At 38.7% G+C, this 26002-nt stretch overlaps 1 protein-coding gene across 2 annotated transcripts in view; it reads left to right on the forward strand.

Moving 5' to 3' along the window:
• Positions 1-2063: 2063 nt before the first annotated feature.
• The window catches only part of LOC122645596, a 34228-nt gene continuing 10289 nt past the window's right edge, over positions 2064-26002 (forward strand). The window contains exons 1-4 of one of the 2 annotated variants that reach the window (XM_043838907.1): positions 2064-2129; positions 2288-2338; positions 2546-2597; positions 25573-25631. In XM_043838907.1, coding sequence (XP_043694842.1) covers positions 2064-2129; positions 2288-2338; positions 2546-2597; positions 25573-25631 — 228 coding nt within the window. The remainder of the gene's footprint in view (positions 2130-2287; positions 2339-2545; positions 2598-25572; positions 25632-26002) is intronic. The other variant, XM_043838908.1, reaches the window with a different exon arrangement.

Below are 26002 nucleotides of genomic sequence, written 5' to 3' on the forward strand. Positions count from 1 at the left end.
GTTTTTCGTTTTTCGTTTTCCTTTTCTTCTGCTTGTCTTTCTTCTTGGGTTTTTTTTTCCCCCTTCTTTCTTCTTCTCCTCGTCTCTTCCTACTTGTTGTTTCAAAAGAAGAAAAGAAATCGAAGAGAACGAGAAGAACCTACCTCATCTTCTGGTAACAAACACAAGAAAAAATTCTGGTTATAAGTCTCAATTTTCGATTGGCTCGTCAGAATCATCTGAAACTGGGCTTTAACTCAATTTGAGATAAATTCATATTGTTATTTATTAGGTGATGTCATCTCATTTTCACCTGGTATTACCTATCAGCTTGAGTTTATTAATGAATGATCAAAAACCTCGTATAAGTCATGTCCAATTCTTACAATTTTGTGTTTCGTTCTGTTGATTGTTTCCAACCGAGGCAAATAGTATTTTTTCTGCACCTGATAATAAAATAACGGCATTATTTTTTATTTGGTGGACAATAGTAATCTCTTCATGGTAATATCCTCAAGCTTATGTCAAAAAACAGTGCTCTTCTCAAAAATGTATTATACCTTACACTACGTTGATGTTGAATTGAGGAATTCCCTTTTGCTCAAGGTTTGTTCTTCTATTCCTGATCTTGGTTCGGTAGTAATCTTGGACTTGTTGATTTTCTTTATTTGAACCTTTAAACAAGTATAATCGGGAGGTCAGGTTTCATTACTGATTTGAATGCTGTGTTTACATATCTGAATCTGAGTTGGGCATTATTGTGGAGGTTACAAGGAAGAGAATATTCTGTTATACGCTGCTGGACAGTATACTGTTTTGGTATATCCTACAGTAATCTGCTTAGAGTTATTCTCTATTGGGTTGTATTGTGAGGCTAGATCATCCTAGATTTGGCTTTGCATTAGACTAGAAAGAGAAATTTCAATGGAAGTGGTGAACCATTTTCTTGGTTGCACAATGCTGCCTCACTTTTGTTGGGATTGGAATGGTTTATTTGGGTTGAGTCATCGTATGACTCAATTATGTCAAGTCCTATTAGTATTATGCTTCATTTTTATTAATATTGAGTTTGATGGTACTTAGATACTGCAGCAACAGAAAATCATCACTACCAATTACTTAAAACAAATACAACTAAAGAAACATACTATCAGATGAGCCAAAACCCTTTCAAAAAGAAGAAGGAAAAAGATAGAGAGAGAGAGAGAGAGAGATCCAACGATCAGGCTCTTCAACAAAACAAACCAAGGGTTGAGATAAGAAAATCCTCTGTTTTTTGGTCTAGAATTGATTCACATATCTGCAGAATTAGTGACAACCAAATAAAATTTCCAAATTATGTGCGTGTTAGAATTGGTGGGCAAAGCTTGTACATCAAAACATGATTCTGGAATTCTAAGAATTGAGCTTTTATAGAAAGGAACAGATCATGAAGGAGTGTTGGTGGCCCTCTTGCTTGTAAATTTTGTAGGTAACTCGGGTAGGTTTTTTGCCCAAAATAAAGTGTTAATAATGCTTTTCTTTGGCTCCATTCGACAGATTTTGAGTTATTATTGGGTAAGAATGATGTTTATGGTTATATGTTGAGTTTAGGTTTGAAGAAAATAGGTGATTTTTATGAAGGCATGCCCTTTGCATGATCTCTTTAACCCACAAAAATCACTACCAGTAGATCTTACTTGCTGTTAAAATCACATTACTAGATCTCCTTAACCATGTTATTTTGATTATGATTAGAAAAGTTTTATGGCTATCAAATCAGAATTGGAGTAAAATGAAATCAGAAGTGTCTAACAAAGATTCTTTTTACTGGTTAAGGTTATTTACTTGAGACGGAGAGGGATGATCATGAGTCTATTAAGTGCGACCCATACAGATTTCTGTTTCTTCCAACTTCAGAAACAATTTTTTCTGTGGGTTACCATACAGCATTTCAGGACTCAAAAACGTTTAAAAAACACAGAAACACATAAAAGTGTGCCGGACCAAAAAAAGCTAAAAAAACACAGAAGCGTTACCATACAGAGCCTAATAGTCAAGTGCTTTCGTAGCGTCGTGCAGACAGCAGAGAGAGAGAGAGAGAGATGGAGGATTCAAGCACTCCTCGTTTCAGATGCTCTCACTGTGCTGGCCCTCTTTCCAAAGAATTGGTAATTCGTGATCTTCTCAATCTTATATCTGCTTTGTTTAATTTCTATGACTATCTGAAATATCAAATTTTATGTTAGTGAATTGTTAGTTTGATGTTTTTTCTCACTACGTTAGTTATGTTCTGTGTCGTAATATGGGTTTTTTCGATTCTTCTCAGGAAACCAGCAATTGGACTGTTCCACCGCTCGTCAGGGACAGCTTTTCCATGGTTAGTTGGGATCTTTTGTTTTTAATCGTAACCCGTTTGTTATTTTATGGGTCTTTATTTTTGCAATTGGGTCTTGAAGACGTTATGAAATATCAAAGCCTTTTATATCTACCCACTTTTGATCGATGAGTTTCAATGGTTCTGTTCTATTGAATACTTTTCTGCTTGTTTTGTTTCTAAAGTTGCCAATTTTTTTTAATGTTTTAGATTGGTTCTGCTGTTGGTGGCACAGCAAGTGCATTCTATGGGTTTAACCATGGTACGTGAATCCCCTGGATGTTCTTTGCATTGTTTAATTTTGACTAATTCTGTTTGTAGTCCTACTTTATTCGTTTGCTGATTTTTTTATTTTCTTTATTTTTATGTCTTGATTTTGTTTTATTGATCGTTTACATTGATCTGGAATTTTAATTGATAAATTGAAGTTTCAATTTTATATGAATTAAACAGACTCTAAAATTGTTGATTAATCAAGGACAAGTATGGTGTGATCTGATAGTTAGGTAATTTAAAGTAACCGATGTCTTAAATTACTAATGAAGTTGCTTTCTGGAGGTTTTTATAGTTATATTTCCTCTCCCTTTGTAAAGGGGTGCCTGTGAGTATTTGTGGGAGCCAATGATCTCGAGTGTGTGTGTGTGTGTGTGAGAGAGAGAGAGAGAGAGAGAGAGAGAGAGAGAGAGCATGTTCAGAGGTAGCCTTTCTTTTCTTTTTCTTTTTCTTTTTTTAAAAAAAGGGCAGGGGGGGGTGGGGAGGGGTTGTAGGTAGAAATAGAATGCTTGGTTTCAGGTTTGTATCACCAATGGTATGCCAATTATAGAATTTTAAGCTTCTTGGGGTACTTGGTATAGAGATCTATTATCACCTACGTGGTTCCTCCATGTGTTTTTTGGTTTAATACTACATTGTTAATTGGGAGAGATGGGTTGATTGGAGGGGAAAGGGTGGATAATGGCTCTCCAACTGTCTGATAGCCATATGCAAGTAAATGTTTTAGTTTTCTTTGTGGCAACAAAATACAAAGCAGCTAACTTGGGAGCCATATTCAGTTAATCGTCAGGGACAGCTTTTCCATGTGTGTGTATGAGTTTTTTTTTTTTGGGTAGGTTTGATTTTGATAAAGTGTTGTTGTGAGAGAGAATGCCTTTAGAATGGATTGTGAGGTGGAAGGTTTCCTTTTATATTCTTGGGGTGATGGAACACAGCCTAGTTTATGGAATTTCTAAGGCTGGTTTACTAGGAAAGGCGGTGGGAAAAATGTAGAGTTGAATAGGGTTTATTAAAATTGAAGAAACTAAAGAAAGGTGATGTTATGGTACCGTAAACCATTGTTCAAGGAAGTGGAATCGGCCTGAACCCCAAAAAAACCTGATAGAATCAGGAATTGGATTCAGATCGGATCAGATCCGATTCGACCAGAATCAGCAATCCAAATCAACTGGAATCAGCGATCCAATTCCGTTTTTTGGAACCATCCTGTAAACAGTACCGATGAACAGTAACCGAGGATATTAAAGAAAAAGAATTATAAAAATCAAAGCAGGTAGGAGGAATATGTAGAACAAAAGATGGAGAACTGTGTATCTATAATATATTTTGATCTGATAATGTCATTTTCTGTTGAAACAGACCCTATATACCTAATTTTCCCTTTCCTCTTTCCCTTTCATCACTTCACATCACCCTGGCTTGTTTTCTGTTTCAAAACCCAACCAGCCTGTTGGCCCCATTAAATCCCAAAAGAAAATTGATTTCCTTAATAAACAAACAGAACAGATCAAGAAGGGTACCCTGACCCATATCTCAGCTTGATCTGAGTCTTATTCTAAGAGATTTTGAATTTCTCGTCGTTCAAATTCCCTATGTTTTCTAATTTTCCCAAGTTCCCCTTAATCTGTCCATCTAATTAGAAAATCATTTTCTCTTTTAACTCGTATATAAATTATTGTTTTATAATAAATTTCTTAAGGGAGAGGGTTCTCTGAGCAACATAGAGGAGTGCACCATTGAGGTGCAACAAAACAGTATCATTCATAGTAGGGCAATGACGTCAATTCGTATGAAGAGGAAAGAGATAGACACAGATGTGCTAGCGCACCCTGGTCCAGTGGCTCAGAAACTTTTCCCATTTCTTAATTAGGGTTTTAGTTGTCCTTGTCTACATTATGGGGTTTCCAATTCTGGCAGCCCCTAAGGTGGTTTCAGTATGAAATCCAACATTATGGATGGGAAGGATCTTGTTGGTGGAAGAGGTGATTTTTTTTACTAATGGGAGTGTTGCTCTCTTAAAAAGTACTGTGAATGGCATTCCCAGTTTCTTGATATCCATTCTTTTGGCTCCTTCATTGATGACAAAGAAGATGGAGATGATCATTTGGAACTTTTTGAGTTGGTATCATAGTAATTGTAACTTCATGGAAATGGATTTCTAAATTAGGGATGCTGGCCTTTGGGCTCCATGAAAAAGCCCCCTTGTCAAATGGTCAGGGCAGTTTCGTAATTAGATATTTCCCTTCTCAGAAGATCAAGGTTGGTTAAAAGTGCCATCCACGAGGTGGATCCCTCCAGTTAGCTTCTTTTCATGGTGAGTAGTTGGGATCTAAAGAAGTTATGGTATCTCTGTGAAGTGTTGAGAACAATGTAAAAAGTCATGCTGATTTTTATTCTATATGGCTTTCATGGGAAAATGGGGGGGAGAAAATGAGGTCTTAAAAGGATTGATTGATTGAAAGAGGTAGATCTTTTATTGTCTTTCATTTGAACCCTAGAACATTTAGGACCCTGGGCTGTCCCTTAGAAATTTATTTAGAGTTAGATTTTATGTTTTGCATCCGATATTAGGAGAAAACTAAGCAATTGCATGAGGTGTTAAATGGTGAGGATGTATAGACCTCGTTCTGTGGGTAAAATTTGTTTAAGAGAACTTGACAACTGTCTGCAGTTATTAAAGTCAATTAATGTATGGGGGGAGGGTGTGAGAAAAAGGCTTTCAACAGTGAGTCTTACCATGAAGCCTTATGTGAATATTTGAATGAGCATAGGTAAAAAGCAACTGGGGAAAGGAACTCTCCTTAGTGTGGTATTTTTTGCACAAGTACTTTCAAAAAACAAATCAATGTTAGAGCATCAAAAGAAACGAGAAGCCTAAGAAAGGGTGTAGGGGGTAGTCAACACCTAGCTAATTCATGCTTGCCGACAAGGCTTATTCGAAATAGAGATTTCCTGTAGTACGCTCTCTAGAAGATTTGCTCGGTGCTGTTCACTTGGTCACCTAGTAACTTGAAACCTCTTTGCTCGAGAGTGCAGGAGTGGAAACGTCTGAGAGAGCGCTACGTGAAAGAATCAGTGCGGTTTAGATTTTGGGTTGGTGTGGTATATGAGTGCAATGTGACTCCTTTGTAAGGCAGCATTTCCACTGCTGGAGCTGTCCTGGGATTGCTCATGGTATGCTCATTGATCTTGAAGAAGTTTGCTGGTTCCCTGTGATGGAGGTTGATGGAGCTTGAAGAGGAGGTAGAGCCAGCCACACCAGCCAGTCTATCAAGCCCCCATCCTATGATCCTATCCAGCCAGCCAACCGAGGCCTTTGGGCCAGCTATTAGTGGGCAAGATTGAGGCCCAATACTGTGCTAGGCAGTCCATGCATGGGGGTCTTTAGTAGTTTATTTAGTTTCTATTTGATGTAGGTTTCTTTTATGTAGTTGTAGTTACTAATTTAAGGACTGTTAGTATTTGTTGAGTAGCTACAAGTTAGATTCTATTTGTATTTTGTTTCCAATTAGAGAGTTACCATATTGTAAGGAGATCTCCTATCCCACACAAACAGGGATCCATGTTGCTGTTGTCAATAAAATAAGGGCTGTCTACACGCACGCCATGATTTTGAGTATGGAAAATAAGCTTGTTGGCTTTGTGTTGCTGTAAGATTCAGTTATGGTGAGAGACTTAGGGTTAGTGAGAGACTGACCAAGGCCATATGTAACGCCCCCAAATCCATCCATGAGTTTAAGTCGTTAACGGTCCACAAGATCTATAATGTAGTCCTAGATAGGTAGGAGACCTACTAGGAGCCAAACAACAGGATCAAATAAAAAAGGGGCTGCTGGTTCGAATGGACAGCACTAGGATTTAGGTCAATTCCTAGGGTTAGGGTTGGATATTGGGAAAGGGGTTTATAGGGTATTAATGGGCAGGTCTAGGGGTCAATATGGTATAAAAATAATAGGATTTGGGAAGGTTTTAAAATTCTGCAGTTCTGGACAGAATTGTGTTGCAGGTTTTGGGTTTTAATGGAGTGAAGGAATGGAGGGGATAAAGTGGGAGTTTGGGGCTGAAACTTGGATCGAGTGTCAACAATGATGTAAGGGATGTATGCTGAAAGTTTGGTTTGAAACTGATGGACAGATTTGGAGTTATGGAGGTTTCCTAGTAGAAGTAGGAGAGAGGGGTAAAACTGTAATTTCAGACAATCGGCTGGGTGGATGGTGCTGAAATTTGAATCGAGTCTCTCTTAGGGTTTGTCAATCTCAAAGATCCTAATGACAAACACTTCAAAAAAGATTAGGAAGTAGGAATACCACAGATTCATAAGACAGACATGTAGGATATTCAGAAGATTGTGAACCAAATTTATAAATCTTCTGGTAACCTCAAAACATAATTTGCAGCGGAATTCTCTAACCACATCCATTCAATCCATATATAAAATCAAGTCTCCAATAGTACTAAAAATTTAACCGACTATTACATCTTCTCAAAACCCAAATTAATCAAGGTTAAATGTCCAAAAAAAAATTCAAGTCTGAAACAAAATTTAAATCAACTTTAAGATTCAATCGTAATGATGTCTCCTTCACAATCATAAGCTTCATCCTCATGGTTCTCCACACAGGTCTGATCAATATCTATGGTCTCTCCATTTGAAACATAATTGGGGTAAGCTTCAGAAAGAAAAATAGAAAGATGACATCTAAACCTCATACGAGCATTTTAAAAAAAACATGTACCATGACAGAGTTGGAAAAATATATGCATAAAATTAGGGTTACTCATCCCTGTAGCAAATTTCACAAAAAAACAACAACATTGCATATACATAATCAAGTACCAACACCATGCTTACACCTGGCCAAGAGCATAACCACGATATCAATTTTTAATCATGAACATGCACATCAATGTATTCACAAACACTTGCTTTGTACCATACTACAAGCGCAGCTCACTCACCAAAGGTGAGGATTAGAAGTATGCCCTGTACCGTACTACAGGCTCATCTTCTCAATCACAATTCAAATAAAAAAAAAACATCCATACATCCATAAGCATGCAAGGGATTGCCATGCTTCCATAATCATGAAGAATATCATCATAACATCCTTCTCACTATATCTCATGCTATTATGCTCATAAATCAATGGATTTCAACATAGTTTTCTCAAATAAAGTTGTAGAAAACATGCTTGTAAAACCAGAATTTTAAAATCAAGAGAGGAGAATATTTTTAACATAAAATAAGCACAAAGTATAGATGTTAACTCATTAGTTTGCTGAAAATCGAATTCCAAAGAAAAGCTTGAAGGTGCTAATGGTGGAAGACCTCGCTCCTTTTCTTTTTCTTCTCTTCTTTTCTTTCTTTCTCTCTTTCTTTTTTTTCCCCTCGACGATATCTGCCTCTCTTTCTCTTTTTTTTTTTATTTTTTTTTTTTATTTTATGGTTTTTATCTCTCTCTTATACATGATTTCTTCCCCTCCTTTTCTAGTTTCAACCCAACTCAATCTCTTTCTCTCTCTCTCCCTCTTCCACTACTCATTCTTCTTTGGCTCCACGATTTTCTCTCCCTCCTTGTTTCTTATTTTTCTCTAATTCTCTATTTTCTCTCTCCTACTCCTCACAATCTCTTCTTTGGCTCCACGATTTTCTCCCTCTCCTTGTTTCTTTCTTTCTCTCCAATTCTCTATTTTCTCTCCCCTAGTCACCACAATCTCTTTTTTTTTCTTCCTAGATTCTAGGTTCTATCTTTCACTTGGTTGAGTTCTCCCACGGTTTTCTTTTTCTTTTATTTTATTTTAATTTTAATATATCAATTGGGCCCACCTATAAGCCCAAGATAAAAATATAAAAATTACATTTTAATTGCTTCCATCTAGAATTGATCCTTAAACCTCTTTTATCTCTTTTTTTTTGTACTATTTATAAGATCCTGACCACTAGGCTAACCAATTTACATATTAATAGGCTTAGAAATTAATATATTTAAATAACAGTTACATATAACCATGCACGGGGAAATAGCTAAACCAGCATATGCTACACTAATAAAATACTAGTAAGGTATATACCTCTAGCGTGGTAATCAATCAAAATTCATCAATCATTAGTCCATCACTGGTACAGATTCTGCACACAAGGTAAAAAGTCTAAATTATCCTTATATTTTGGGTGTGGGGATATTACACCATAGGTGAGAGGCCTCGGGTCATATCCACCACTTCTTCTTCTCCCTTTCTTCTCTACTTGTTTTCTTAAGTTTCTATTTTATAAGCTTGCAACCAATGCTGTTGTGATCAAGGTTTAATGTATCAGTATTGGGTGTTGTATTGGTCGGGTGATTTTAAGAGACGTATCGTATCGTATCGTATCGAACACTACAAATATGCATGGAAATGGTCAAGATACACGTGGAACAAACAAAATATAAATAAATAATATATAACAAGTATCATGCATAAACACTAAAATGGAGAATAATGTATAACCAAACAAGTGCATTAAATTGAAATTGTTATCAAATATGAGGTTTCTTACATGTTGTAATAGTTTATAGCTATGAAGAGTGTTGGATGATGCAAAGGATGATGTTGTAGCACTCCTTGATTCGTTTTTGAGTCCAAAAGTGTGAAAAACCAAGATTAAATGCCAGATTTTAGACTCTTGGTTGAGAGTTTCCCTTCATTTTTTTCGTTAGAATAGGAGCTGTATTGAACCTGTGAGGGAAAAGGGCTTTTTTAATGGAATGTATCGATGGTATCGGTATGTATCGAGATGTATCGGTTGATACGTATTAAAGCACCCACAGATCCCCTTACCCAACATATCGATGGTATCATATGTATCAGTTGTATCGTATCGGCCGATACATTTCAATACCATCCGAGACAATCCACATAAAAAAAGAGACATATCGGTATGTATCGTATCAGTACCAACCGATATCGATACTTTAAACCCTGCTTTACTCTCTCCTTCCTATTGCCTAAGGTACGAACCTTCCTCCCCTTTCTTCTTCTTCTCTTACTAGTTCCCATCATTCCTTTCCTTTGTTCTCTTCTTTTCCTTGTAATCTGGTTCGTATTTCCTTTTGCTCCTTGTACCAGCAGTAAGTGATCAGAGAAGAGTTCGCTGGAACTCATCCTACAGAACTCTATTTGACTTGCGGTTGGGGTCCAAGGTAGGGCTCTTGTATGCGACCAGTACCCTTGGATTCTACTCCCCAAAGTTCCCCTTAATCGTGAGACATCAAACCAATTGCAGGGTCACAGATGCAAGTACCATCAGCATGGTATTGCGAGTTATCATTCTGCTGTGAGGGTGATTGTTAGGATTTTCTATTACCTGGGTTTCAGAATATCTTCGGTTACATTTCAGATCTCCAATTCCAAAGTCGATTGGGCTTTTCTGATGGGAGATATTCCATTCAAAAGCAAAACCCTTTCGCTAGGTAGGAGCTGCTATCTCCCCCTATTTCGATAGTTCTATTTTTTTTTATTGTTATTCTTTAAGTACCCCCATCCCCTTCTTTATTCTATTACATCTTTTGTTTATTACTAATTCCAGAACCACCCCTATACTTAACACTTGTTTACATTTGAGTTTGATACTGTTTCTTATGCCAATGAGACTCAACACTATGCATAATATTTACAGCATTGCCATTCAATTCTTGACTTGAGTTATTAAGTACTTGGGTGGGCCCATAGTGAACCCAAATAGGGTTTTGTGACCTGGGTTCCGCACCACATATACACACTGTGGCACCCTGGTTTTGGAGTTCTTTGTCAGAATTTTTCAGACTTCGATATATCATAATCTTGCCATCAACGTCAGGCCATATTTTGATATGCTACTCCCCTTCATATTCTCTCCTCTTGATATTGATCAGTCCCAGCAGTTGGTTGCATGTGGGTGTGACTGTAAGTTGCTATTTCTTGCCCTAGTTTGTAATTCTGTCCAAGAACCATTACTTCACATCTAGCCATTCATTAAGGCTGATCTTTTGGTGAGCAGCACATAGCCATCGGTTCAATTGCTGGACAGGCCATATTTGGGTCCATATTTGGTTGTAATTAAGCCCTGGTCCAGCCCTTGGTTCTGACTAAGATGTCCATCGAACAACAGGATTTAAGGAGAGATTTTCTTCATTTTTAAGTGGACCCCATGGGTCTTGCTTGGAGAAGGGAGTTTAAAGTGAGAGCTGAGATTTGGTGGGTCGCATCTTTAACTTGCGTGGAGGATATTGTTGGTGTAACTGCTAATTTTTATGGGAAGATCTTTTCAAGAAGATTTTAGTGGCTTTAATTTCAATTAGTTAATACAATAATGTTGGACAAGTTTGGAAAACCAGGTCTTTCATCACAATCAGTCCTATTCCAGCCAAACAAGTATGATTAATTGGGGTTTACAGGCTGCTATAGTTGAAAGAAATAATGGAACGGACTTAACAAATGAAAATGAGGTTGGGAGAAATATGATAATTAAATAGGGATAGTTTGTTGTAGGTATAGAGTATGAAAGAAAGGAGTAGATAGAAGAAGAAGAAGAAGAAGAAGAAGAAAGAAGATCATCTTGGCTTCATACCATCTTGGAGTCACTCCATCTTGGCTTCACACCATCTTGAATTGCATAGAATTACTCATGCTTCCATTCCTTCCTTGCCTGCTTCCTTCTTTATCTTCCATCTCCAAATACAGTCTTTTTAAACCCCAAAAAGAAAAGAAAAAACTAATAACTACTTTTCCAGCAATAACCACTCCCTAATAACTACTTCTCCAGCAATAACTCCCTAATAACTCCCTTACAACAGTAGTACACAACAATTCTGGCTCCAAATAAAAGTACAACAAAATAATAAGAAGAACTACACATAATGCTGGTCATTTATCCATAATGAAGTTACATGAGGCTGCTTAAATCCTTGAGTGATGTCCTCATCATTCAAGAAATTAATTAGATCTCAGTGTTACCAGATATTAATTGGATTTCAGTTTCTATTTTGAATTGTAATTAGGTTCTATTTTGTAACCCTCTTCAATAGCCAAGGGGAGTTGCTTTCTGTAACCATGCATTATTATTAATAAAGGGGTTGGGGTGAGACAGTCTCTAGCCCAACGATTTGAGTTTGATAAAAAAGAAAAGAAAAGAAAAAATATGGTTTGATGCTGTGACTATGAGAGGCAGGTCTGTGGGATGCAGAAACCCTAGTGGGAGACTAGGTCGAAGTTAGGTGGGAGGCCTGCTCTGTAGTTCAAGTGAGACGACTTGAACATATCCTTTTCCTATCTTATCTTCTTCTTTTATTTTCTTTCTTTCTTTCTATTTAATCAATCATCTCCAGCACGGTAAACCGATACTGTCTTTAATTCTTTATTTCTTTGGTTTTGGTGTCCTGTTAAAAGGGCGTACAAGTGCACGAGGCTCCCACCACCTGCGGGGTCTGGGGAGGGTCATAATGTATGCACCCTTATCCCTGCTTTCGTATAGAGGCTGTTTCCAGACTCGAACGCGTGACCACTTGGTCACAATGGAGCAACCTTACCGTTGCACCAAGGCCCGCCCTCGGTTTTGGTGTCCTGCTATTGTTGCTGTATTACCATACAAGTTCCTGCAGGTTTCTCTCACTGCCAGTCACTCTTAATTCTATCGATCTGAGTTTTTTTTTTAATCTGCGGACATGTGTCTGAATCCCTGCCCCTTGTTCCTGCAGGTTTATCTCATTACTTTTTCTGTTTATTACTAATTCCAGAAGCAGCCCTATTAATGTAGCCTAGGTGAAATAAATCTCACTTAGGACCAGGTTCTGTTTTAGGGTTGGCCGAATGGGCAGTTTAGGGTAACTAGGGCAAAATTAGGGTTAGGAATGGGAGATTGAGTTAGGGTTTTATTGGGTAATGGTCTGCAGAATTTTAGGAGTCTATTAGAATAGGTTTTAATGAGGTTTGAATAAGAAATAGAAATTCAGAAATATTAGGGTTAGGGTTTTGGGTTTCCAGATTTAGGATCTAAGCTGAAACTAGGGTTAGGAGCAGATTTAGGGGCTGGGCTTTAGGTCGAGTTTTCCTAGCAGAGAGGGGGTGGTTCGGCTGGACTTTGGTGGGGTTTTGATGGCTGGTTAGGCCTAGGCAGATCTTAGGGTTTCTGGGTTTTTATGTTGAGGGAGGGAATTAGGGTTTGTAGTGGATAGGTGAGGCTGCAACTGAGATCGAGTGGGAGGGTTACTGTGATGGACCTGTGGTTAGGTTTTGAGTGTAATCTGATGAGGGAATAGGGCTGTGATGAATGTAGATGAAGCTAGGGTTTGGGGAAGTCGATTAGGTTAGATGGAAGTAAGAAGAAGAGATGATAAAGTTGCAGGAAATTGTAACTCTTACTGGAATTGCAGAATTTCAGCAGCAGCAACCTTGAAGAACTTGAAGGAAGAAGAAGACGAACCTCCCGATCTGCAAGATGCAAGGAGTCGCCGGATTACTCCAGCCCTAGCCCTTGATATTACTCACAAGGGGCCTTGATATGACACACAAGACAGAGAAGCAGCAGCAGCAAGAAGAAACAAAATTTCAAACATAATAGGTGGGGGAGCCTCCCACAATTCTACTATTTATAATAATAAAGGGGGGCCTAAAGGCCTTGCAAATAATCAATCTAAAGCAATCCTAATCAGATTAGGAGTTGGGATTCCTAATCTGAATCCTAATTATAAAACATAGAATAGACTTATACTCTAAATAGGAGTATAAGTGTAAACAACTAAAACAAATAAAATAAAATACTAATCCCTCTAAAATCGTGGAGGGGAACTAAGAAGATAAACCATGAAAAAGACTGTTTTAACCCTAGGCTAAAAGAACAAACAAATAAAAAGGCTCCAACGAAAAAATCAAAGAACAGCCAAATTAATCATGGTTTCGGCTTCTGCATCAACTCTCCCCGACTTAGAAACATTCATCTCCGATGAATGGGTGAAATCCATGCAACGCTCTGGCAACTTGGGGCTGAGCTTGTTGACTTCATGAATGGGAGTCCACGTACCATGCTTGTGTGAAGAAACTCGTCCACGAACCTTGTGATGAGGAGGAGGAAGTAACATGTGGGCAGCAGCTTCAACACTTCCCTGGCAGAATTCTGTTGAAGTTATAACAGTGGGAATATGGTCTTCAAGTCGTGGGGCCTTCTCTTCGAAGAACCAAGGGGGCATCACAAAATCAATGTGTTCAACCTCCAAAGGGTCTTCAATATTTATAACCTTCTCATTCAGCCCCACCTCTTCAAGAACAGCAACTTGCTTGATACTGTCTCCCTGTGAAATGTTCCCAATTACCTTGTCACAATCAACCACATCATCCATGAGAACTGGAGCAATTGTATGGACACCTTGAGCACCACCATCTAGATCTTCAAGGTGACGGTCTAAGTCTTCATCACTATCAGGGGGTAGTGCATATATGCCATGCTCATCGTGCTCTTCAGAGGTTTCCTCTGCCTTGGCAGCCACATTAATAGGTCTATGCTTTTGTGGGCAATCTTTGGCATAGTGCCCAAGTTCATTGCAATGGAAACACTTGTGGGGTTCATTGCTGTCCATGGAAACTTTACCTTTATAATCAGCACGTGGAGGACGGGAAGAACTACCAGCGGAGTAGCCTGATCGAGTAGGACCAGCAGTAGAATTTCCAGTTCGATTGTGACTAGTGGTAGTAGACTTGAATGCTGAAAAAGTTTTGACAGTACCCTCAGTGGAAGAATCAAATCCTCTATTCCCAACCAATAATTCTTCAGCCTTCAATGCCTTCTCAAAACAATCCTTGACGTCCAGAACATCCACAACGCCAATAGCCCTGAGGATGTCGGATCTCAATCCCAACCGGAATCGGGACAACATCTGAGTAGCACTTTCTATTGTGTCAGTGCGAGATGAGAGAGAGTCAAACTTTTGCATGTACTCGGATACAGTCATGTTCCCTTGACGAAGGGAGTTGAATTGATCTTGCATCTGAGCGGTGTAGTGTCTTGGTAAGTACTTCTCTTTCAAATCATACTTCATATCCTCCCAGTTGGTAGGTGCTTTACCTTCACGTTCCATGTCCCGCTCTGCCTTGCGCCACCATTCTCGAGCAGAACCAATTAGTTTAGTGCGTGCCAGTCTCATCTTTCGGTCTTCAGGCAAATCATACCAGTCAAAGTAGTCATCTAGGGCAGCAAGCCAGTCATAGAATTTTTGTGGATCACCATGCCCATCATACTCTTTCAATTCTAGCTTGACCTTCTGTGTATCGAACTGCCGGTTAGTAGCTTCATCTCCAGTGAAGTAGGACCTCAAATATTCCTCAAAGTTAGGTCTTCGAGGTGCTTCAGTAGTTCTGTCCCTGTCTTCTCTGTAGTCATCTCTATCATACCTACGTCGATCCCTGTAGTCTCGGTCATGTCTAGACTAATCTCTGTGGTCCCTGTGACGTCTGGGATGACTTCTATGATATTCATCCCTTCCCAGAGTTCCATGTACTTCAGAATGAACTTGGAATCTGTCTTCCTCTACATATAGAGGGTTGCTTACAAGAGGCACAGCTTGCCTTTGTTCTATTGTTGTCATTCGATCACCAACAACTTGCTGGTCTGTTGAGATCTTCTGCAGCATAGCCATGATTGCAGCAAGGGAATCAGGTTGGGGTGGTCGTGTGGGATCCATAGCAGGGCTGCCATGTTCAGCCATGGCTTTGATACCAATTTAATGTAGCCTAGGTGAAATAAATCTCACTTAGGACCAGGTTCTGTTTTAGGGTTGGCCGAATGGGCAGTTTAGGGTAACTAGGGCAAAATTAGGGTTAGGAATGGGAGATTGAGTTAGGGTTTTATTGGGTAATGGTCTGCAGAATTTTAGGAGTCTATTAGAATAGGTTTTAATGAGGTTTGAATAAGAAATAGAAATTCAGAAATATTAGGGTTAGGGTTTTGGGTTTCCAGATTTAGGATCTAAGCTGAAACTAGGGTTAGGAGCAGATTTAGGGGCTGGGCTTTAGGTCGAGTTTTCCTAGCAGAGAGGGGTGGTTCGGCTGGACTTTGGTGGGGTTTTGATGGCTGGTTAGGCCTAGGCAGATCTTAGGGTTTCGGGTTTTTATGTTGAGGGAGGGAATTAGGGTTTGTAGTGGATAGGTGAGGCTGCAACGAGATCGAGTGGGAGGGTTCTTGTGATGGACCTGTGGTTAGGTTTTGAGTGTAATCGATGAGGGAATAGGGCTGTGATGAATGTAGATGAAGCTAGGGTTTGGGGAAGTCGATTAGGTTAGATGGAAGTAAGAAGAAGAGATGATAAAGTTGCAGGAAATTGTAACTCTTACTGGAATTGCAGAATTTCAGCAGCAGCAACCTTGAAGAACTTGAAGGAAGAAGAAGATGAACCTCCCGATCTGCAAGATGCAAGGAGTCGCCGGATTACTCCAGCCCTAGCCCTTGATATTACTCACAAGGGGCGTTGATATGACACACAAGACAGAGAAAGAAAATGGCAGCAAGAAGAAACAAAATTTCAAACATAATAGGTGGGGAGCCTCCCACGATTCTACTATTTATAATAATAAAGGGGGGCCTAAAGGCCTTGCAAATAATCAATCTAAAGCAATCCTAATCAGATTAGGAGTTGGGATTCCTAATCTGAATCCTAATTATAAAACATAGAATAGACTTATACTCTAAATAGGAGTATAAGTGTAAACAACTAAAACAAATAAAATAAAATACTAATCCCTCTAAAATCGTGGAGGGGAACTAAGAAGATAAACCATGAAAAAGACTGTTTTAACCCTAGGCTAAAAGAACAAACAAATAAAAAGGCTCCAATGAAAGAATCAAAGAACAGCCAAATTAATCATGGTTTCGGCTTCTGCATCACCTATACTTGACACTTGTTTAAATTCGAGTTTGATACTGTTTCTTATGCCAAAGGCACTCGACAATGTTCATAATATTTACAGCATTGCCATTCAATTTTTTATTTGAGTTATTAAATACTCAGGTGGGCCCATAGTGAACCCAATTTGTGTTTTGTGACCTGGGTTCCGCACCACATATGCACCTTTGGCACCCTGGTTTTGGAGGTCTCTGTCAGAAATTTTCAGACCTCGATATATCATAATCTGGCCATCAACCTCGGACTGTATTTTGGTATGCTACTCCCTTTCATATTTTCTCCACTTGATATTGATCAGCCCCATCCATTGGCTTGCATATGGCTGTGACTGTAGGTTGCTATTTCTTTCCCTAGTTTCTAATTCTGTGCAAGAACCATTATGCTACATCTATCCATCCATTGAGGCTGATAGATCTTTTGGTGTATTCAAGAATATCCAATATTTAACCTTCGACAGCAGTTTCCCCATCGATGGTTGCTGATGAGTGCAGTTTTTACCTTAGCTTCTATTTCTGTTGGGACATATAACTTCTGTTCAAGTTCTTGCGTGGGAAGTCATGGAGAGAAGTCGGGATTGTTCAGTTTTATCAGTCGAATCTTTATACCGATCTTTCCAGTGGTCCATAATTTCCTTATGATAAACGTAGTTATCATCTTGAGGAGGGTCAGAAGAAGGGGAGTCCTCATTAAGGGTGCTAATCACAAGAAAAGTAGCCCGGGGAGGGCACTCAGGGGGTGTTTCCGGTTGTTGGGCAACCAGATCTGTCAAGAGAGTGAGGGTATTATCTAATTTTTTTGAAATTTTTTCATTATGTTCTAACGTGAGATCTATTAAAAAATTAAGTGCACCACTATTGCTTGTGCGATCGTGTTGTGCGTGAGTACAGTGGTCATATGGGATGAGCGGGTCATCACAGAAACAAGGAGGAAAAGATGCCATAAATAAACTTAAGCAATTATAAAGATAATTTCCTGGGGGCTAAACCCGTTTGCAATACTGGGAGAGCCAAGGGTCCTAAACACGTACGGTTCTTCCAACTTGGTGTTCCGCAGGACATCAATCTCCTATGCAAATATATGGCCGTGGAAATCACAAGATAAAAGCAAAGAAATAAACAGCAAATAAACCAACCTGTGTGTGTGCTAACCGGAACTCTAGATCGATGAAACGACCTTCGCAGTACTCAAAGGGGGTAACCCTTAGCGATCTATCACTTCGCAGATAGTCTTCGGTTATGTGCTCATAAGTCTCAACGAAGAACAGAATACAGAAAAGAAAAACTTTAATATATGTTCATATACTTACAATAAGTTTGAACAATAAGTTGGCAATAAGTCTGCCTCTTTCACTCTGTTGCAGATCTGAAGATAGGATTGACGATCCGTTGTAGATCCTCGATACTATCTAGAGATCATTAACAAATTCTATACCTGTTGGGTCAGGTGCAGTTACAAAGAAAAGAAAAAGAGCGTACTAAAGCTCTGATACCAATTTACATACAGAGGGTCGATCCTTAGAGAAGGTATCGAAATGGAGATAGAAGAGAAAGAGAAGATCAGAGAGAGGGGCGAGAGGCGGAACTCGAGAGCTGGCGGAGCAAAATCTGCTTTCTCTGAAGAAATGAGTTGCCTTATATAGAGGGAGAGGTCGGCTATGGATTCCAAAATTTTATTTCAATTCCGGAACAGTAACTGCTGACGTGTGCTGACGTAGGGCGGCTGGTACTATTCAACACTGTTCATGGGTCCAGATGACGTCATGGGTGACGTAGGGCGGCGGCACTGTTCATGTGGGACCATGCTGATGTCAGGGATGACGTTAGTCGGATCCGAGGTTGACATCTGAATCGTCATTGGCGGGGTTGAAGAAGGCGGTTGCGGCGGCTTCTTCGGCGGCGTCTTCAGCGGCTTGGGCGGCTGCTAAAGTTTCTGCGGCTTCGGCGGCGTCGGCAAGGAGAACACCAGGGATGTCGAGCAGAGGTGAGAATGTCTGGAGCTGATCGATAAGCTGGTAGGTATTGGCAGCAACTTCAAGAGGGACTTCATAATCCATCATGAACTGAGTGGCAAAGATGCGTCAACCGTCAGAGACAAGGTACCGGTAGCGAGGTCCTCCGGTAGGGAAGGTGAGCAGTGAGGCTTCATCGTGAACTGTTGGTGTTAGTTTGAAGGTATTCTGACATAGAGTTCAAGGGTTTCACGTTTCACCTTTTTTCTAATTTTGAAAGCAACCTGCCATACATAGTAAGTCTACTGCGGGTATCAATCCAGCCTTTGGATTGTAATCAAATGTTGTGGCCTTATTGATGCAGCTCCAAGAAGGAAGAAGAAGAAGAAGAAACCCAGAACTTAGGGTTTGAATAGGGAGCCGTAGGTTAGGATTTATATTTTCCATACTTAGTTTATTTTTATGTTTTTAGATTGAACCGGTTTAGAATTGGTTGCATCCAATTGGTTCAATGGGTTCAATGGGTTTAATTTAAGTGAAGAGCTCCTATTGGTTAACCTTATATCCTATTGGCTAATGGGGAATCTTCTTTTAAATTAGTTGTTTTTAAGTTAGATTCTTTTATTTTAAGTTAGTAGGGGTAGTTAAGACATTTTCTTATTTTTAAATTAGTAATTTGATTGTAATTAGATCCCTTCCATGATTTTAAGTGAGGGAGAGGTTAGAATGTATTAGGATTTGGCTTAGGCCTTTAATTATAAATAAAGGAATCGTGGGAGGCTCCCCCCACATTGAGATTTTAAATTAAAATACAGAATTCGTGGCTGTCTTGCTGCTGCTCCTTCCCCTTCGAGAGTGTGTGCATTCTTATGGGTTATCAAGGTGGAAGGATGGGTGGATTCCTGCGACTCTCTATGCCGTGACGGCTGGGAGGATCTCCATTCGAAGGTGGTTTCATCCTTCAACAATTCAAGCTGCTGCCGGAGGATTCCAGCGTAAGTTTGGATTTTAAATTTTCTGTTTTAGCTTTCCTTCCCTTCCCCATTCGATTCTCTTTGATTTTCTGTTTAATTGCATAAATCCTAGTAGTCTAAAGTCTGTTCAGATCTGTTCCTCCATCAGAATCTGATCAAACTTGGACCACAGCCTTCCCAAACCAACCCCTCCACTCGACCAGACCTGCAGCCCATTCTGTCCAATCCAAACCCTAATTTCTGTAACTCTCCATTAGCCATTAAAACCCTAAATTTCCAGATTCCCCACTTCTGACCATCAAAACCCTCCCATATTAGGATCGAACCTCGTTCCCACAGTCCCCAAAATTTGATCCCAAGCCTAGCCCTAAACCCCCACTCAAAACCCTAGTTTTGATTGTTTTCCTAATTCTAAAACCCGAAACCCTAACCCTAATTTCTGCAGGAATTTAAAACTGATCCAAATTCAGATATTTTTATATCATAATGACCCCCTAGACCTGCAGATTAAAACCATATAAACCCCATTCTCAAATTCCCATCCTAAACCCTAATTTTGCCCTAAAACAGCCCTTAATCAGCCCCAAACAGCAGGCTTGACCAGAACTTGATTCCACTTGGCTCCTAGTAGGATTATCTCCTATTCTAGGACTACATTACTTATACTAGTGTTGACCCCTACTGCTGACCAATTGTTAGACCTATTATAGACCCTATTGTTGCTGTTAATTAAGGCTTTAAGCTTCTGTACTACATTGCCTATCAAGTGGGTTGGATATTTACTTGTTGCTTAGTGAACCCAGACACACTAATTGGTTCCCTGACTTCTTTCTTTGGCAAAACTCCATTGGGCTTTCTTTCTCTAAACAAATGTATTTACATGTAAAAGAAAAACAAATTGATTTACTCGTAAACCCCTCCCATCTTTGTATTTAAAACTAGAAGGAAAGAAGATATTGTTTTACGCATAAACTGGTCCCTACTTTATATTTAAAACTAAAAGAAATAAGTCATTTAACCCATAAGCCCCTTACCTTTGCCCTCTTTATATGGCACCTCTTGGTTAATTAGGTGCCACCTAGGAAATACGCTGCCAAGGCCGGCCACTACCTTGGCTCCAGCCGACAATACCTGTTACATAAATTTTTTAGATTCTTCCTTATTTTTCATCAAAATCCTACTTTTCTATCTTGACCTTTCATCTTTTCTTCAAGCTAACCCTATATATTCCAGTCAACCAGCTAGAGAACCTAATCAGCCCATCACCGATTTAAGTTACTTCAGTGATTTTAAAATCTAAATGTAGAAACTTTTCCCTTATGGTTCTGCATTGGAGAGAAATTGATTATTAACCAGGAATTGGAATGTTATAAACCAAGCATTAGAATATTAAATGACTTCCTTCTAAGAATGGGAAAAATCTAACCGTTTACAAGTTCTTCTATTGGACTTGAAAGAATAATTATGTTTTGATTATGAAGAACATGACCCAGGAGAGAATTGACATTTTTGGCCTTCCAGACCCAATCTTGCCTCCTCCAGAAGAAATTAGTGATCTCCAAAGAAGAAACAATCAGTATTAAGCTTTGTTAAACCGTGGGATTGGTTATGTTATTGTATACCACGATAGGGGGAGTCCCTCTATCATGAATCATTATTGATATGTCCCAGCGGCAGTATTCTAGATTCCTTAGGTGTTGATTTATTATCTCTTTAGTTGTTTCCTTATTAGATTATATCGCTTTATTTGTAGATTATGCTACTGAATTACTTTCCTAGTTTGATTAGGAAACTATGTGTAACCTGATTCTTGTATGATGATATGGAGGGCAGACTACAACTAACGACTGTTAGTTTCCTCTAGCAGTCTCCTCTCTTCTACCTCGGTTTCTCTCTCTTCTCTTGACTGTGGTTGCTGGTTTTCGATTCTGATTTTGTCACATGGTATCAAAGCGATGAAGAAGAAAAAAAAAATATATATATATATATATATACATATTAAGGTTTTTTCTGTTTCGATGAAGAAGGGGAAAAAAAAATAATTTATGCTTACATAGTTACATGCATTTTTTGATTTGCTGCTAATCATCGTCTGCTGTCGCTGCTGGTTACTGGGTTTCTAAGTTGCTAATTGTGTCTGGTTTCCCCCTGCTCTTCGATGAATAAAAAATTTCTGATGTACGAATCAAAGATTTCTGATGCCTTTTGCTGCAACTGCTGAATCGAAGATTTCTGCTATCGTTCTGGGTAGCATTTAAGTTTCTGTTTTTCTATTCAAGGAAAACTTCTATGGGTAATTATCCCAGGTCGATTGGGCATGATAATTTGGGTGTAGACTACCCCTCCATGGGCGATTAATATCCTTGAATCCCAGCTCATACCACTAGAGTTCTCTGATGATATCACGTGCCATGCCTGCTGCGCCTTTTCACAAGCTCCCGCAAGAGATTCGATCATGCTGTACTTTTGCTGGTTTCCTGCGACTTAGATGTCTCCTATCAAAGTCGACTTTTCTGTTTCTGGTTTTCACAATACCCAGCTTTTAGTTCTTGAAAACGATAACTCCTCCTTTATTCTTGTCTAAATTTCAGCCACTTTCCCAAAATACCCCAGCTTTATGTTCTTATCCTTACAAATCCTTTTAGCATATTTCCTTCAACGTTTGCCCTTTTAGATATTTGCAATCCCACTTGTGTCCTTTATCCCTTTTATCCTACCAAATGCCCCTTAAAACTGGTTATTTACCAGAATGCCATTATCTTCTTAATTGGGGTATGTACTGTGATTTAATTATGATATTGCCACTGCCATTACACATTGACATGTTTAAGCACTTGGATGGGCCCATAGCAAGCCCAAACAGGGTTTCAAACCCAGATTGCATTAATTATTTATAGAATTGCCGTTAGGCTTATATATTTACAAAAATATTGCTTTTTGTGGGCCCAGTTCATATCAGTTTGAGATTCTTTGACAGTTGGTAATTACTTGAGATTATTTGCAAGCTCTTAATTATTGGATTTTTTGTGATGCTCATCCTTTGAGATGCTGATTATTGGTAGTCATTATCTATCCACGTGTAATGCTACAAGTGGGGGCAGATTGAAGATTATTATTCTCTTATTTGCTATTGAAGATTATTATTCTCTTATCTACTATTGAAGATTATTATTCTTAGTCATCAGCTCAAGACTATTTTTATCTGAAGATTACTATTATTTATTTGTTCGTGTCCTCAACAACAATTTTATATGTGAAGATGTTATTAAGTAACAAATTATATTTATTTGGTTTACAGCAACGTGATGTTGTCTGATCCGCAGTAACCTATATTCCCTATCTGGTTCGCACTAACCTATACTGCCTATCTGGTCTGCAGTAACCTATATTGCTTATCTAATTTACAATGACCTATAATGCTATTTGGTCTACAATAACCTATACTGCCTATTTTTCAGTGGGTCAGATCTTTACTAATCAGACCTTTAATTATGTGATCTTTGTTAGTCACATCATTGTTACCATGTGATTGGAGTGCCTTCCTTTTGTAAGGGTTTAGTGTAGCTATTGGAGCTGCAGCACTTTTATCTATTTTTTATTTGAGTAGGTTACTACTTACTACTTGCCTTCATTGGGAAGATCTTATGATGTAGTCGTTGGATGCGACACTTCTGTTTTTCATTGGGAAGATTCCTACCTACTACCTGCCGCTTATGATGTGGCGTTGGATGCTACACTTTTATCTTTCGTTGGGAAGATTACTACCTTCTACTTGCCTTCTTTGAGAAGTGACTTTGATATTGTTGTTGCTGTTATGATATTATGGATTGTGGTTGGTGTTTACTTTCATTTGTTTTTGCTTGTCGCTGGTTGGATTTATTTGACACAGATTATTATCATCTTATGTTGCTGATGATTTATGTACTTGAGCTGAGATTGCTAACTGAATGAAGTTCTCTCTATGCTCATTGGCGTCTACAACTGTTATTCAAGATTGGTGCTGCCTTTAATATCTGTTCTTGTTGGTCCAAGCTGGAGCATTTGTACTATATACTCCAGCTTGAGGAGTGTTAAACCGTGGGATTGGTTATGTTATTGTATACCACGATAGGGGGGAGTACCTCTATCGTGAATCATTATTGATATGTCCCAGCGGTAGTATTCTAGATTGCTTAGGTGTTGATTTATTATCTCTTTAGTTGTTTCCTTGTTAGATTAGAATACTTTATTTCTAGATTAGGCTACTGATGTACTTTCATAGTTGATTAGGAAACTATACGTAACCCAATTCTTATATAATGATATGGAGGGGAGACTACAACTATCAAGTGTTAGCTTTCTCTAGCAGCCTCCTCTCTTCTTTCTCAATTTCTCTCTCTTCTCTTCACTGTGGTTACTGGTTTTCGATTCTGATATTGTCACAAGCTTCACTGCAGACATGGAGCCTTACAACGTATAAGAACTTTTCAAGTAGGGTTGGATCTAATGATTTCTGTAATTGCTTACAAAGTCTATCAAGGAAGTGATGTTGTGGACATCACGACCTTTACTTTTATTCTGATAATTGAGGATTTGTCTTTAAAACTCATTATTTCACTTGTCAAAAAAAAAAGGGGGGGAATGAAAAAAGTCCGTATTGTTTCTTTCCTCCCTTGTTTAAAGTTTGGGTGTGAGGTGACAGACTTACTCACCTGACTAGAGGACTATTCTCTTGACATGATTTCATGTGGGACAGACAGTAGTCAGACCAAGTGTGTTTTGATGATAAATCACACAATCAATTTTTGTTGCCAGGACCCCTTAGTACTGTTTAATTAAGTGCATACCAACAAATATGGATATCCTTTATTCCTATGTTATTAAACACTTCCTTTACTATAAACAGCCATATGAATTGAACTTTTTTGATGCTTTTTGTTAATGTATTAATCTAGCTGTATTAACATGGGAGTGAATTAGGTCTACCATCTAATGTTTCTGTGTTCAGCTACTGTCAGTGGACTCTGTTTCATGTACACTGCTGGCCACTAGAAGTTACTTTTGTCCTTTGATTTGCTTCTATTGGTGTACAGAAAAAGTGAATATTTAGAAATTACTAAAGTTAGGGAAGGTGAGACCATGATGATAGTGACTATGGTAACTATGATAAACACTGAAGACTGTCATTCAGTCTACCAAAAAAAAAGAAGAAGATTGTCATTCAGAAATTTGAAGCCATAAAAAATTTATGTAGTGTCATTGTTTCTCTGTAGAGCTGCTGGAATGAAGCTGGTGTATTAGACTTCTGAGCTGGGACTTTGACATTGTTTGCACATATCTTGTGTTTTACTAGATATGATCCCTGAGGAAGATTCCTGTGATACATATCTAAAATCCGAATATCCAACGTTTTTTTTTTTTTGGTGAAAAAAAATGTCACACCATGTTATCATAGGATATCACTCATATTTTTGGACTTTACCCATTCTGAGTTATAAATGTCACACCATGTTCTTAAATTTTATCACTGAATTCTTTTGGGTATTTTCTTATATATCATTTAGGATCTATGTTTTAGTAGCCAGCCATTACTCTGAGAGCTAAATCTTGAACATGTGTCTCATTTATAGAAATAATTTATGGGCACCAGTGAAGAGATCCTGCCAAGGAGATTGCTTAGGAAGAAATCATTGTTATCATAAAATTTATAAATCTGATCTGTATATTGTTTTGAAGCTTTCATAAAAATATTTGCATGTCAAATTGATACGGGGGATATGCATAGCAAGGCTGCATACATTATGACCCTCCCCAGACCCTGCAGTGGCGGGAGCCTTGTCCACTGGGTATGCCCTTTTTGCAGTCATTTGATAATACTGATTTCTGCCTAAGTAATCTTTAACCTTTTAGGTAGTTCCCATTCAATGACGAGGCCTGATTCTGTGTTCATCTAAGATGCCTCCTGGATATGAGCCTGCAGATGTGCCTATAATTTCTTGTAACCTTATACCTAATATTTCCTTTAAAGTATATACTCTATGTTCATTAACTTTCTTGAGCATTTTATGGACATGCTTCATCTGCTCTTGTAGACAAATGGAAAACAACGGAATTTATTCATTCTTACATCACCTTGACGTCTATTTTTGTTTGCAGCAATGCCAGTTGTTCAAAGATATGTAAAGGGGCCTATGTGGTTGCATTTCCTCATTGGTGTGAGTATATTGCTAACTCTGTTTTGCTTGGATTCCAAAAAGATAATTTAGACACTTTCCACTTCATATACCAGAGTGTCTTCTTGGCCTTCGGTCCTTGGATGTTTCATATATATTGATAAATAACCACGTTTGGTTGAGATGCAGACGTACAAACCCACAGGCCAATGACCACTAACAACATCATCCGCTTGAAACAGTTGCTTACTAAGGAAAAAAGAACTAAAATACTGCCGAAGTCTAACCCCACAAGTCAGCCAATCAAGATACCTTGGCAGACCCCTTGGATTTCATATATGAGCAGGAGCCCTCATGATCAATCTTTGTCCACATTTTTTTTTTTTGGGAACGTGATGTAGCCTAGGTGGAAA

The sequence above is a fragment of the Telopea speciosissima genome, chromosome 11 (assembly GCF_018873765.1).
Source record: "Telopea speciosissima isolate NSW1024214 ecotype Mountain lineage chromosome 11, Tspe_v1, whole genome shotgun sequence".
Lineage (NCBI taxonomy): Eukaryota > Viridiplantae > Streptophyta > Magnoliopsida > Proteales > Proteaceae > Telopea > Telopea speciosissima.